Source organism: Myotis myotis, unplaced genomic scaffold (assembly GCF_014108235.1).
Source record: "Myotis myotis isolate mMyoMyo1 unplaced genomic scaffold, mMyoMyo1.p scaffold_m19_p_3, whole genome shotgun sequence".
In the NCBI taxonomy this organism is placed as follows: Eukaryota; Metazoa; Chordata; class Mammalia; order Chiroptera; family Vespertilionidae; genus Myotis; species Myotis myotis.
The window spans coordinates 211,850,714-211,864,771 of NW_023416335.1; the positions used below are offsets into that span (position 1 = coordinate 211,850,714).

Sequence of the window (14,058 nt, forward strand, 5' to 3'; positions counted from 1 at the left end):
GCAGCCCAGAATCACCCCCAAGAGCTAGTTCATCGACCTTTTCCCCAGCCAAGCTGCCAATCACCACTAAACTCTCCCAAGCAGAGAGAGACACGGGTAAATGTTAAGTCTACCCAACTCATTTCATAGGTGACCTCTGCAAGATGTCAGCTGGGAGCCTGGGAGAGAGAGGCAGCTTTATTAGCATGCGGCACCAGGCCCCAGCCCCCTCCCCCGCTTTTATGAGCCCTTGTTATACAAAATGCCACAAAGGGGAAAGGAAAAACAACGCCCGTACAGTTACAAACACAAGTCCGGTTGGCCAGGCCAAACCCTGGCGGCTCACCAGAGGTTATTTGTAGTCATTTAAAAGAAGAACACTTTTAAAAAGCCTGAGAACAAAAGTTTTCATCGTCTTTCTTAAACCCATATACACACAAAAAGATGGAGGTACGTCCCCTTCGCAGGCATCCTTCCCCATTCAAATTCCTCTCCCATTCCAATTTAAAGGCAAAGGCAGCCTGGAGTCCGACAGCTGCCTCCTTCGAGGCTGCACGTCTTCCCGGGTTTCCCTCACCCTCTAAATCCCGGCGTGACAGATAATAAACAGCTACTCATTTACGAGCATCATAAAAATTTAAACAGCCTGGAAAGAGTTGCTACAATACAGAAGAAACGAGCAAACCTAAGCTCCGGAAAGCCACTCGGAACAGTGAAACTATTGCGCCGCCGAAGCGCACATAAAGATACATTGTTGCCATAAAAGCTGCGGGATTAGCGGATTTTCTCTTTTAAATCTTCTTCTAAAAGTCAACAACTTGCCGTATTTTTACCCAAGTGGGAAAAAAAAAGGCTTAGTAACCCTCAGCTATCACACAGTGCCAGATTCGGTGGCGGCTTCTTTTTTTAAAGAAAGTATCTGATGCGATTCCACGCAGTGATTAACCATCTTTGTGCTCCGCCGAGAAGGGGCCTCCAACCCCTCCCCCTCCAAAAATGGCATCGAAGCAATCAAAATGGTAATGCCGGGCCGGGGTCCCCTCCCCCCGCGAACTCCCCGACTTCGCCGGGGCCGCGCGCCGGGCCCCCCTCCGGCGGGAATGGAAGCTTCCACTCCCGAACCGGCGGGTGCGCGCGCGCGGCCGGGGAGGGGGCCGCGGCCCCGGCAGAAAGGGGTTAATGCTTCCGTCCCAACCCTCCCGTCCAGCCGGGAGCCCCCGAGAGCGCAGACCCGCGCGGGGAACAGCCATCTTTCTTTCCGCAGCCCCCGGCCCCCTCCTCTGGCGCACGCTCCCTCCCATCACTTTTCAACTTTAAAGACTCGAAATGAACGCCGGCCTCCGAGTTCTCCCTCTATGGTCGCCGCCACCCCCGCCAATCTCCTGCACGTCTCCCGCTCCCCCCTCCCCCGGCGAAAATTCCTCCGGGGAGGGGGCATCAGCCTGGATTGGGGGAGAAATGAGGGGCCTGATCTGCAGCAGAACCAGGCGCGGGCGCTGTCCAAGTTTGGTGCTGACGGCGCGGCCGGCATTCCGAAAGAACAGCGATCGAATGCCAGGGGGCGCGGCGGGCGGGGGCGGGCCGCGGGGTGCGGGAGGGGGTGGGGGAAGAAGGGGGCAGCGGGGAGGGGCGCCGGCGTCCCCGCCCCCAACCACCCCCCCCCCGCCCCCCGGGCGCCAGCTCGGAGTCCCGGGAGCGCCATTGGCTGCGCCGCTCAAAGTTCTCGGCTCGGGGCGGCGCGGGGAAGGGGCGGGAGTGCGGGGAGGGGAGGAGCGGGGTGGGGGGAGGGGCGCGCGAGGCCGGGAGGGAGGGGGCGAGGGGGCGGGGGCGCGCGGCCGGCCGCGCTCCGGCGGCGGCATCTGTTCGTGGTGCTGAAACCCCGAGCGCTGAGCTCAGCGCAACTAAGTCACAATGGACAACTTTTCCTTCCGGAAGAGCCGAGAGGGGGTCGGCGGCCGGGCCCCCCACCCCGGGGCGGGGGGGCTTCTCCTGGGTCCCCATCTACACCTGACGCCCGCAGACCAAAGTGGGGGCAGAATTGGGGGACCCCGGGGGCACGTTTCTTTTGTTCCCCGGGAGCTGGCGTCAGGTTCCAAGAATAAAAAGTGATGCTGGAGAAGTGAGGGGCGGGGCGCCCAGAGTACCGCGTCTGCACATAAAATGTGCAGTGAAACCCAGAAACCGCCCCCAGGTAGTTTGGTGTCCAGGCCCAATGACCGTCCCCTCGACCCCTACCCTCAAGCCGGCGTGGGGGGCCCGGGCCGGGAGAAATGCCCGCATTCCCGAAACATGTCCACCAACTCAAAATGGACGCCGGGCTGCGCGCCGCCTTTGAAGTGCAGCTCCTGTCGTTCGGCCACTGCACTTTCCCCCTCGGCCTCTGAGAACCCGGCTCTTTCTTTCCAGAAAAGGGAGGCCCGGTAACTTTGAGGGCGGCACACGGACTCCGTTGGGAGTCTGAGCGCGCTGCGCTGAGGCCGGCACTTTTTCGGGTGCTGCCAAGTACCCGGCGACCCCCCTGCCCCCCGAGGCGGGGGTGCGCGCAGGCCCAGCTCGCTTACTTGTTTGTCGCTGAGCGCGGCGATCCGCGGCGGCCTCGCGTGGAGCTGCTTCTTGAGGTCGCCGTTCTGCGGACACACGGAACGGGCTCAGGCTGGCAACCCAGGGGGTCGGGTGCGCCCCGAGCCCCAAGGGCCTCAGCCCCCGCCCTGCAGCCCGCGCGGCCAGGCCGCCCGCAGCGCGCCCCCAAGTTCCCCCGCCACGTCCCGCACGCGCGGCGGCCGGGCAGTGCCGTGCGGGGCCGCTTACCTGTGGCTGCCGCCTCATCGGGGCAGCTCGCGGGGCGGGGCGGGGGCCGAGGCCACCCGGCGGCGCGCCCCGAGCCGTGCAAGTTTGCAGGCCGGGGTGCGTGTGCGAGTGAGTGTGAGTGTGAGTGTGTGCCGGGGGAGGGGGGAGGAACAAAGAGCCAAGTAAACACGGCGAGTCCGTGTCGAGCGATGCTCATAAATATTCAAGTCGCGTCCTAATCTTCCCCACACACACACACACACACACGCGCACGCCGCGATCCGCTCGGGCTCCGGCCGCCGCGCCGCTGCTCGCCCAGCAACAATCGCCAAAACTACTTTTGCAAACTGCGCAGGGTTGCACCGGGGAGGGGGCCCCCGGGGGCGGCGCACACACTCGCAGAGACCCCGGGACAGGCTCCCGAAGGGTTCCCACCCGGCACCCTCAGTCCTGCAGAGCCCGCGTCCAGAACGAGAAGACACCGGGCGCGGGTCCCGCGGGCCCCCGACCCACTGCCCCCCGAGACTGTAAAGGATTGCAGGGCGGAGGGTAACCCAGCGGGGTCCTGCAGGCAGGGACTTCCCCCACCCCGGGGCCGGCTCAAGAGGGAGTCCCCTCCGGGAACCTTCAGTCGAGCAGACCCTGCGGGGAGGAACGGGACGCCCGGCTCGTGTCTCTGGAGCCCCCACCCCGGCCCAGGGCCCCGCGCCGCGTACCTGGTGGCGCGCGAGTTCCACGGCGAGCGCCTCCGGCCGGCTCTGCAGCTCCATCCCGGCAACTTGGGCAGCACTTTGCGCTCACTTTGGCCCCGGCTCCCGATAAGTTGCACGGCTCCGCGGGGGAGGGGGCGGGAGCGGGCGGGGGCGGACCGGGCCTCCCGGGATGGGGGACACGAGCCCCCTCCCCCACGACCGAAAGGGAGGGGGGTTGGCGAGGGGGAAGAAAGGCGGCCGGGCGCCCCGGCTCCGAGCCCGCGGCCACCCCAACTCTTCAGGATGCCCGGCGGCAAGTTGCGCCGGGTCCGCGGGCTGCCCGAGCCGCCCGGCGCATGGCCCCCCGGCGCCGGGAGCCCCGCGCAGCCCCGCGCAGGCCGGCGCGCTCCCGCCCCGCCGGCAGGGACTATATTTCGTCCGGCGCGCGCGCCTGGATCTCGCTGGGTCTCGGTAAAGTTGTGCCTCGGCTGGATGCTAATTCGGCAGTGCCCGGATGGAGCGGCCCGGAGGAGGGGGCGGGGCTAGGGCCGGGGCGGGGCCGGAGCCCGCCGCTCGCCCCGCCCCCGCCCCGCCCGCGCCCCGCCCGCGCTTGCGCACTGCCGCCCGGCCGTGGCCGGGCGCCCGGAACAGAGAACAAAAGTGGCACCGAGGGGCTCAAACTCGCGGGTCCCCGGCGTGGGGCGCCCGCCTCTGGACGCTCTGACGGGGCGCTCCTCCTCTTGCCCTCCCAGCCAAACCCGAGGATAACAGGTGCCCCCATCGCCCTGCTCTGGGGAGCCCCGCCTAAGGCCGGGGTTAAGGATCCTTAGGTCCGTTTTTCATTTCTTTTCTCCTCCGGCTCTCGCCGGCCCGTCCGTTCCCGCGCCCTCTTCCCCTTCCTATTTGTTCAACTTGTCTTGCGTCCCGCCTGCCTCCCCGAACACGAGCGCGGCGACTTGGGAGATGAAGCTCCTGTGCCAGACGCCCCGCCGCCTGAGGGCCACCGTGTGGTGCAAACAGCATGAACGTGGATCTCTTCACTCCTCCGTTAGCGACTTTTTACACTCACACTAAACTCTCAACAGAGGCACCGGGCTCTTTAAGACCGTTGTTAAAAATCGTAAACGTGCCGGTCCATGTGACATAAAACAGTAACTATAGCCGCGGGAATCACATTTCCGAGCCCCCAGGCCCACAGCCAGGAGGTCCATGTCTGCAAGTCTAGTCCAGCGGGTTAGCGCCGCGGATTTACCATGCTAGTCAATTACTAGGTGCACCGGTTAATAATGCGGATTTTTTTCACCAGATGGAGTTACACATATGTTGATATATATGCGATTTGATATGTATGCTATTTTGTTGTATTGACAGCAAGCTTCAAAACTTCACGTGTCAAATTTCTGAAGGTGTTAACATCATAGATATTTCTACACTTAAAAATGTCGAATTTCGTGCCAAAAAAAAAGAGCATTTGCGGGAAGTTTTAATTCATTTATTTTGAAGAAAAGTGCTGCTGAAAGTTATCGTATACTTTGGGAAGCTTATGGTGAACATGCTCCATCTCAAGATGCTTGTGAGCGCTGGTTTAAATGCTTTAAAAGTGATGATTTCAATGTGAAAGACAAAGAAGTCCAGGTCAACCAAAAAAGCTTGAAGACCAACAATTACACGCATTATTGGATGAAGATGCATTGCAAACTCAAAAACAACCTGCAGAAAGATTAAACGTTGCTCAGCAAACAATTTCCTATCGTTTACACGAAATGGGAAAGATTTTAAAGCAGTGGTTCTCAACCTTGGCTGCACATTAGAATCACCTGGGAATCTTTTTAAAATCCTGATTTCTGGGCCTCATCCTCCGGAAATTCTGTTTCTTTGTTATGGGGTGAGGCCACATTAGTATCAAAGAAACAGAATTTCCGGAGAATGTGGCCCAGAAATCAGGATTTTAAAAAGATTCCCAGGTGATTTTAATGTACAGCCAAGGTTGAGAACCACTGTTTTATTTTTTTTTAATATATTTTATTGATTTTTTTACAGAGAGGAAGGGAGAGAGATAGTTAGAAACATCGATGAGAGAGAAACATCCATCAGCTGCCTCCTGCACATCTGGGGATATGCCCGCAACCCAGGTACATGCCCCTGACCGGAATCGAACCTGGGACCCTTCAGTCCGCAGGCCGACGCTCTATCCACTGAGCCAAACCGGTTTCGGCGAGAACCACTGTTTTAAAGGAAGGAAAATAGGTGCCACATCAACTGAATGAAACACAAATGGAAAACCGAAAAGTCATCAGTAAAATGTTGCTTCAACGGCACGAAAGAAAGTCTTTTTTGCATCGAATTGTGACTGGTGATGAAAAGTGGATTTATGTTGGGAATCCTAAACGCAAAAAATCATGGGTTGATCCAGGTCAACCATCAACTTCGACTGCAAGGCCAAATTGCTTCGGAAAGAAGACAACGCTCTGCGTTTGGTGGGATCAGGAAGGTGTGGTGTATTATGAGCTTCTAAAACCAGGTGAAACTGTTAATACTGATCGCTACCGACAACAAATAATCAATTTGAACCACACTTTGTGAAATGATCAGAATGTGCCAAGAAGATACGGCAAAGTAATTTTGCTTCATTACAACGCACCATCACACACTTCAAAACCATATAAGACACGTTAAAAGATCTTGCCTGGGAAGTATTAACCCACCCGCCGTATTCACCAGACCTTGCTCCTTCAGATGACCACTTGTTCCGATCGATGGCGCACGCACGTGCACGTTCTGAGCAGCACTTCAAAACGTAAGAGGAAGTGGAAAATTGGGTCTCTGAATGGTCTGCCTCAAAACAAGAAAAGTTCTATTGGGACGGTCTCCACAACTTACCTGAAAGATGGGGGAAATGTGTAGCTAGCGATGGACATTACTTTGAAGAAAGCACTTTTGATGTTTCTCTTGATATTATCATGTTTTCTTTGCTTACAAAATCCGATATTATTAACCGGTACACTAGTCACATCGGGATGCCTTGTGCCCTGTGAATAGCGGCCAGCATGTTTGCAAGACGCTGGGGAGAAATGGTGCAATCGTACTGTAAACGTTCACACTGATGGATCACGTTCACTTCATACTCCCCCCAGCACAGAAAGCACCCCGGCACACACTCAACAAATGCCCCTTTCAACCCATGCCAGCCGGCCACAAGCCACGCCAGGCTCAGCAGAGCTGTGGCCTGTTTTCTCAGCCGGGCCCCAGTGCAGTTCTGGACTCTGTGTCAGTGACACGTGTGCTTGTGTGTTGGGCTCCCTGAACACGGGGTCCTGTCATCCTGCCCTGCTTCCGGGAGCCTCCGTAAGAGATCGCTCAGTAAGGGAGTTGGTTAACTCCTGAGCTTCGTCATCCAACTCGAAACTAACACATGTTCTGAGTGGGTGTTCCACTGGGTTTAGCACCAACGGGGGAGAAGCAGGATTCACCAAATGCAAAACAGAAAGGCTCACTCTAGGGGCCCCCGGAGGCCGTGGCTCCTTCCATTGTGGGTTCAGCAAAAATGGCGTCCAACTCAGGGTGGTGTCCCCCTGCTCAGTGCGTGTGCTGGCCTGGAGGCCAGCCTGGCCAAGTGGGCTGCCCAAGGGGCCAGGATTCCGAGAGCCAGAGAGGGAACTTAGGAGAGGATTCTGCTGTAATCGCTGTAAAGGTCACTGGCTCATTGGTCACACATGTGTTGAAATCAACAGCGGTGTATTCAGGTTCCTCTCTCTGTGGCCCAAGCCACAGTGCATGGGAGGTTATTGCTGGGGAGTGAGGAGAGTGCGGAGGGCCTGGCTTCCACTCGCCATCGCGGGGTCCTGCTAGCGTCTGGGTGTGAACAGGGGGCGGGAACCCCAAGGAGGGAGCCCCATTCTCACTGACGGGCTTCACACTCCATCCAGTCCCTGACTGCTGCAACCCCCTGGGGCGGGGGTGACAGTATCGTTGTCACCTGCAGTCTGCATGGGGAAACTGAGGCTCAAGGTGGCTGGGTTACTTGCAAGTCACCTAGTTAGTGGGTGTCCGTGGAGATCCAGATCCTGGCCTTGAAGCTGGGCCCCACCGGGTTCAAATCGCAGCTGTGGGGGCCGGGACGTTTTGGGACCAGGCAGCCAGGAAGCCTGGGTGCAGAGCTGGAATGCACGGGTGGTCAGAACACAGGTGTAATGGGGAGGAAGGTGGTGGCTTGGATTTAAACTAGAAGCCAACCGTGCGCTAGGAGTCAAGAGAGAATTTGATGGGAGATCAGTCACCCCAGGGGTGACCCCCGGAAGCACAGGGTGGGGTGTGGAGGTGAGCTGGGCAGAAAAGGAAGCCCCAGGAGGTGGGTACGGAGCAGTCACCTCCGCGGGGGGCCACGGGCGGCTGTACCGGGGATTCTGGAGACCGTGTGGACCTCAGCGCCCAGCGGTCCTGCTCGAGAGGAGAGAGCAGGGCTGCTGCTCCCCCAGCTCCCTGCCCTCATTGGCCCAGGGCTGCTTCCCGGGGACAGAGCCCACAGGCCCCCCTGCTCCCGAGGTGGGAGAGCGCAGGTGACCTCAGGAGCTTGGGGTGTGCGGGAAGAAGACAGAGCGGAAGCAGGACAGACCAGGGCAGCGCCTGCCCCGTGAGCGGACTGACGGGCTAGAGGCCAAAGGCTGCCTAAAGCAGGTGGGATGGTCAGCAGGCGATGGGGAGCCATTGCCCTTTAAAGTGCCCTGACCAGCCCTAGCTGGTTTGGCTCAGTGGATAGAGCCTCTGCCTGAGGACTGAAGGGTCCCGAGTTCAATTCCTGTCAAGGGCACATGCCCAGGTTTCGGGTTCGGTCGGTCCCCAGTTGGGGGCGTGCAGGAGGCAGCCAATCAATGATTCTCTCTCATCATTAATGTTTCTCTCTATCCCTCTCCCTTCCTCTCTAAAAATCAATAAAAATATATATTTAAAAAATAAAATAAAATAATGTGCCCTGACAACGTTGTTGTCTGCAGAATCCAGATGTGGGCGACGTGGGGCAGGGCAGGTGAGCAGGCCGCCTTGGGAAGAACATCCAGCCCTGTCCCAGCCAGGGAGCAAGGAGCTGGTGAGGGGACAGCGCCTAGGCCAGCCAGGCGAGAGCACCAGGGCCTGTCTTCCCGGGGGCCCGGTGGGCAGCGGTGTTGCCTGGCACAAGCAGGTGGATGGGCAGAGTGGCGGCCTGTCGGGCTGTGCCAAGGGCACCTGGGGGCTTGGAGCAGCAGCTGCGGGTTTGTTGGAGGCGCAGGGAATGCGCTCAGTGACTCTCGCTGCCCCAGATGGGCTGCCCTGCTTATGCCCTGGGCCTTGGCCTGGGGGGGGGGGGGGGCGATGGGGCTCCAGGACGTCCCTCTGGGCCCTGTGCTTGTCTTTTCTGGGTGGAGGAAGGAGTCGGGCAGCCCAGTCGCTGAGGCTGGAGTTTGAAGCCTCGCCGGCACCGCTGGTCTGATTGCTCGGAGTCCCGTCTCTCCGCCTCTGAGATGGGGGTCGCCCACTCAGTCCACAGTCACAGAGCTCACGCTAGTGCCAGTGGGAACACAGAGCGCGTGAACGCAGCTCCTCCCTCTTGGCCACAGCGCTCAGGAAGCCAAACCGCGGGTGCAGGAGTAGGCCGTGCCAGGGCGGTGGGCAGGAGAGGGCCTGGCCCCCAAGGGACTGCTGTGCTGGGCTCTGCTGGACCCCGAAGTGCGGGTGGCGCACCTGGGAGGCAGCCACTGGTGGGAGTCATATTCAATGTCAGGCGTCATGCTCAGGGCTGTCCACGATGTCTCACGTTAATCCTTCACGAAGACCAGGAGGCGGTATTATTAGCCCCATTGTATAGATGAGGAAACCGAGGCCAGCTTCCATTAGGAGACCACCTAAGGACTTGTCTAAGAAGGAGCCGGTAAGTCACTTTCCAACTGAAACGAATGCAGGTCCAAGCCTGGCGTGCTGCCCCCACCCCGCGGCCGAGCTGGCCTTGCCGAAGACGCCTGGCAGACACGGCCCGGCCTGGCACCAGGGCCTGCGGGCAGTTACAGCCAGGAGGGCGGAGCACAGCCTTCCAGCCCCGTTTTCTCTCTCCCTGGAGAGGACACAGGTAAAAGCCCTTCTCCTGGCAAGTGCCAGCCCCTGGCGAGATCGTAGTTCGGTAGTTACGAGTTATGAATAATTCATAATAATGAAATGAGGCTTATTATTACAGTCATGAGGGGTGCGTGGACTGGGGTTAACTGCAATGACTATGAATTTATTGGGGAAATTAGAAGATGGTTCAAGGTTTGTAAATCTGGGAGGAGTGAGAAAGGCAGGTATGTGAGCAGATGTGTGAACCTGGATGTTGGAAACATCTGCCCCTCCTGCCGACCCACCTGGCCTCTCCCTCGGCAGCCAGGCCGGCCCAGCCCACCTCTAACGCTCTCTCCTGCTGTCCTCTGACCAGCTTCTCTCCCCTCCCGCCCACCTTGGAGACACCCAGCCGATGGCCACATGGAAGCCAGTGGCCAGGCCGGCTCCTCTCTCCTGAACCCTCCCACCCCGTTCCCCAGGCTCCGTACCGCTAATGTGTAAGTCACCCCTTCCCCCCAGCGTTGCCCTGTTAGAAAAGAGATGGTTTTCCCACTTCTACCAGCCCCCTCCCCGCCCCCCAATGCCATACCTGGGTCCCCTGTCGGGTGCCACCTTGGAGAGGATTCCTGAATCTTCCCCTCCGAGCGCCTTGGGCCTCAGACAGGCCCACGCTGCCCAGTCCTTACCACCACCTGCACCCCAGGACCAGGCTGGCGAGGCTCTGGTCGGTCCTCCTGCCTGGGCCAAGTCAGCTCCTAGAACAGGCTCTGGGTGACACTCCTGCGCCCGCCCCCTCGCCCACCCCTCAGACCAGCAAAAGACCCTGCTCTCCGCCCCTCCTCTCCTGACCCAGCCCTCCCCACTGCCTGGCCTCCTCCAGCCCCTTCACCTCCACACCCTGGCGCCTCTGACAAGCTCCCTCTCCCTGGATCCCCATCCCTACCTCCTGCCTGGAAGCTCCAGGGCCCCTGGCAGATCCCATCTGCGCGGCCCCTGCTTCGGGACACTTCCCAGGTGATCCCTCTTGGGGAGACCCGTCTCCCCTCTGCTCCCGGCTGCTCGGAGCTGGAGCTGGAGCTCAGCGCGCTGGGCGCCTGGGCAGACGGAGTGAATGACTGTGAATATGTCGGAGTGCATGGACACGCACGGGGAAGCTGCGACTTAAGGCGTTCCATCGGGAGTCACTTCCTAAAGAGAGCCTCTCCCAGCGGGAACGGCCTCCCTGATTCCCAAGGCGCCGGTGGAGTCTTCACGGACAATGTCGCGTCTCTTAATGAAAAGAACGTCTCACAAGGACATTCTTCGTTGCCAGAAACTTTATTCCCGAGTCAGCAGGGAGGCCAGGGAACACGGTGAAACCTGCACTAGGTTACGCCAGCTGCCCGGGACCCTAAGCAGCCCGTGTCCTGGTGTCTTCGCTGGAGGGACGGGTGAGGCTGGGTCAGAGCCGCTGCTTGGCTTGCAGAGCTCAGTGCAGATGAACCGCAGAGCCCGGCTCAGCGATTACAAATCGCAAGGCAGCACCTCGGGGCAGTAAACCGAGGGCGGGGCTGAGCCAGGGCCCTGCATGACGGCCCAGGTCCACGGGATTCTTAGAAGGGGTCTGGACGGGGTGTGAGAGCCTCACGCAGGCCTCACAGCGGGACCCTGGCCTGGGGGAGGCTGCCTGGCGGGCAGGACCCCGCGGCTCTCAGCACCGGCCTGTGGAAGATGATGGACGGCATTGGTAATGAGGTGAGAGAGGGTCTGAGTGGGCCCAAGGACTTGGGGGCAGAGCTTGTGATGAATTCTAAATGGACCCCCAAATCCCAGCTTCAGTGTCACCTCCCCTGGTGTGGCCCTCCCCACCCATCCAAGCTCACCTTCTGAACCACGCACAGGGATCTGACCACACGCACCCCCTCACCTGTACCTGCTGGTTGGCACACCTGTCTCGCCCGCCATCCAGAGGCTTCTGTAGAGGGCAGGGACCTCGGCCTGATTCCCTCCTGGGGCCCGGGCCCTGGCCCCAGGGAGGAGCCCAGTACGTGGTCCTCAGTGAATGAGCGAAGGAAGGAAGGGACAGAGGGTAGGAATGGGAGTGCAGGGGCGGGATCTGAGCGGAGGAGGAGGGCTGGGCCCTGCAGCCAGGGGAGTGGCAGGGAGTTGGGGTGTGGGGGCTTCCTGTTACGGCCAAAAGGGGCCCTGAGTGGGTTGGAGGGGGGGGGGGGCATGAAAGGATTGAGAAAAGACAGACAAGAGAATGGAAGCTGGGTCTCGGCGGGACGCTGCTCCCTGGTGAGGAGACAGCGCCGGTGCCCACAAGCCGTGTCTTTATTTTATAGCAGATGCCACGAGGCAGAGTAGGGGCGTGATCACGTTGTTTACAGCATTCTCGTGAGTTTCACCCTCACTCAGCTACATGCACCTGAACTCTAGCACAAGGCACGTGGGGCCACGTGTTCGGACCATAGGTTCAAGCTCACAACCACAGCCGTTGGCTATGATGGTGCTGGGAGGGCCCTGCCCTCCAGCTGGGACTTGCACGTGGCCATGAGAGGACCCTGTCCTTTATTAGTCCGAGGCTTGAACCTGGCCAAACACCGTAACCGCGCCCCACAGTTTCCCCTGCTGGTCTGAGGAGCTGGTGAAGGAAGGACCTCCAGGAGGGGCCTCTGCACAGTCTTCCTCCCCTCCTGCCCCCCCACCACCACCACCTACTTGCCGCTGCTTCTGTCCTTTGATTTCTGGCTGCAGGGTGATTTGGTTACAGAACAAGGGAGCCGAGTCTCCATGGGATCCGCCTGTTGGCAGAGCTGCGTGCACCTGTGACAGGGAGCCCGCAGGCCCAAGGGGTGTCTGCGGAGGCAGGAGCTGCGGAATGGTACCAGGCCAACCTGCTCCTGCAGCCGGCAGCAACCTGGCCGCCAAGCAGCGCCCTTCCTTGCTGTCCCCTGCGCCTGAGTCTAGCCCAGTGATGGCGAACCTATGATGTCACCTCTGACACGCGAACTCATTTTTTGGGTTGATTTTTCTTTGTTAAATGGCATTTAAATATATAAAATAAATATCAAAAATGTAAGTCTTTGTTTTACGATGGTTGCAAATATCAAAAGATTTCTATAGGTGACACGGCACCAGAGTTAAGTTAGGGTTTTTCAAAATGCTGGCACGCCGAGCTCAAAAGGTTCGCCATCACTGGTCTAGCCTGTCCCCAGCTGGCCATCTCCCACCCCCCTCCCTGCCCATCCTGTCATCTCCCCTCGGAGGGGGTCTCCACCCCCAAAGCAGCGGGAGGGGGATTCAGGCACCTGGCAGCTTCCACAGCCTGGATCAGAGCCCCACCGGGATGAAAGGAGGTGGGCAGGTAGGCTGGTCACACCTGAGGTCAGATTTCACCAGCTGTGCTGTGCGACCTTACGTAAGTCATTTAACCTCTCTGAGAAACACACTTTAGTCGGCCTCCCTCTCTCTCTCTCTCTCTCTCTCTCTCTCTCTCTCTCTGGGGGGGGGGGGGGGGAGTACTTCCTGACTTGCAGAGGTTCTGGGGAGCGGAGAGGGTGGAGGTGGAGGCTCTGCACATGGCTGTACTAACTAAACAGCAGAATTACAATCAGTGCAGGAATTCCGAGTTATGTCACCTCCACAGTTAAAGGGGGTGCTTTAACGTTCAAAGCCATTTCAGGAAATCAGGTATAATTCACGCTGCCACTGGTTCCCACGGTGAATTATCTGCCCTGAGAGGGGTGATCGGTCCAGATCGTTACCTTGCAGAGGAAGAAGTGTGAGAGAACAGCGGAAGCACACGGAATCGTCACCCAGCACCTTCCTCTGTGCTGCCGGGAGGGACCAGGGCCTGGGCCCGCAGGTCGGACAAAGGAGAGACTGCACGTGGGGAAGGGCCTCATGAGACCACGGCTCTGCTCAGGGCTGGGCGTCTGCTGGGCCAGCGTCTTCCTCCCAAGCCCCTGAGCTCCGAGTCTCCTCCCACCGGACACGGGGTCACCCCGATACGGCCCCTGCGTGCGGTGCCCAGTCGGCGAGTCCTGCCTCACCGTCCGCTGTCCCTCCCCCGGGACGCGCACTGTGCTCTCCGCGTGGGCTGCAGAGCGAGGGGTAGTTCTTTTTTAAAAATATGTTCTTATTGATTTTAGAGAGAGAAGAAGGGACGAGAGAGATGAAAACATCCATGAGAGAGAAACACCAACTGGCTGCCGCCTGCACGCCCCGCACGGGGGGCCGAGCCTACAATCCGGGCATGTGCTCTGACGGGAGTCGAACAGGTGACCTCTCAGTGCATGGGAAGACGCTCGACCACTGAACCACACCGGCCAGGCGCAGGGGAGACTCTTGATAGGTGTTTGTTGAATGAATGGGTGTGGAATCCCATCCGTGAGGCCTGCCAGCTGCCGTGTCCGCCTCCCCAAGACCAGCCCCTCACTGGAGAGGCCCTGCCTCAGTACTCGGCACCTTTCTCTCCTGGTTAGTCACTCAGGGCCATCCTTCCTGCTCGCCTTGGTGGCTTCCGGCACGTGGGCGGGCTTTGGGCCTCCCT

The 14,058-nt window shown here is 59.5% G+C and overlaps 1 protein-coding gene across 1 annotated transcript in view; it reads right to left on the reverse strand.

Annotated features, from left to right (window-relative positions):
* PHF21B (PHD finger protein 21B) overlaps nt 1–3,845 on the reverse strand; it is a 52,047-nt gene extending 48,202 nt beyond the window's left edge. Inside the window, exons 1-2 of the mRNA XM_036297974.1 lie at nt 3,483–3,845; nt 2,541–2,606 (exon numbers count right to left, since the gene is read on the reverse strand). Of these exons, the coding sequence (XP_036153867.1) occupies nt 2,541–2,606; nt 3,483–3,536 (120 nt within the window). The 5' untranslated portion in view covers nt 3,537–3,845. The remainder of the gene's footprint in view (nt 1–2,540; nt 2,607–3,482) is intronic.
* Nucleotides 3,846–14,058: the final 10,213 nt, after the last annotated feature.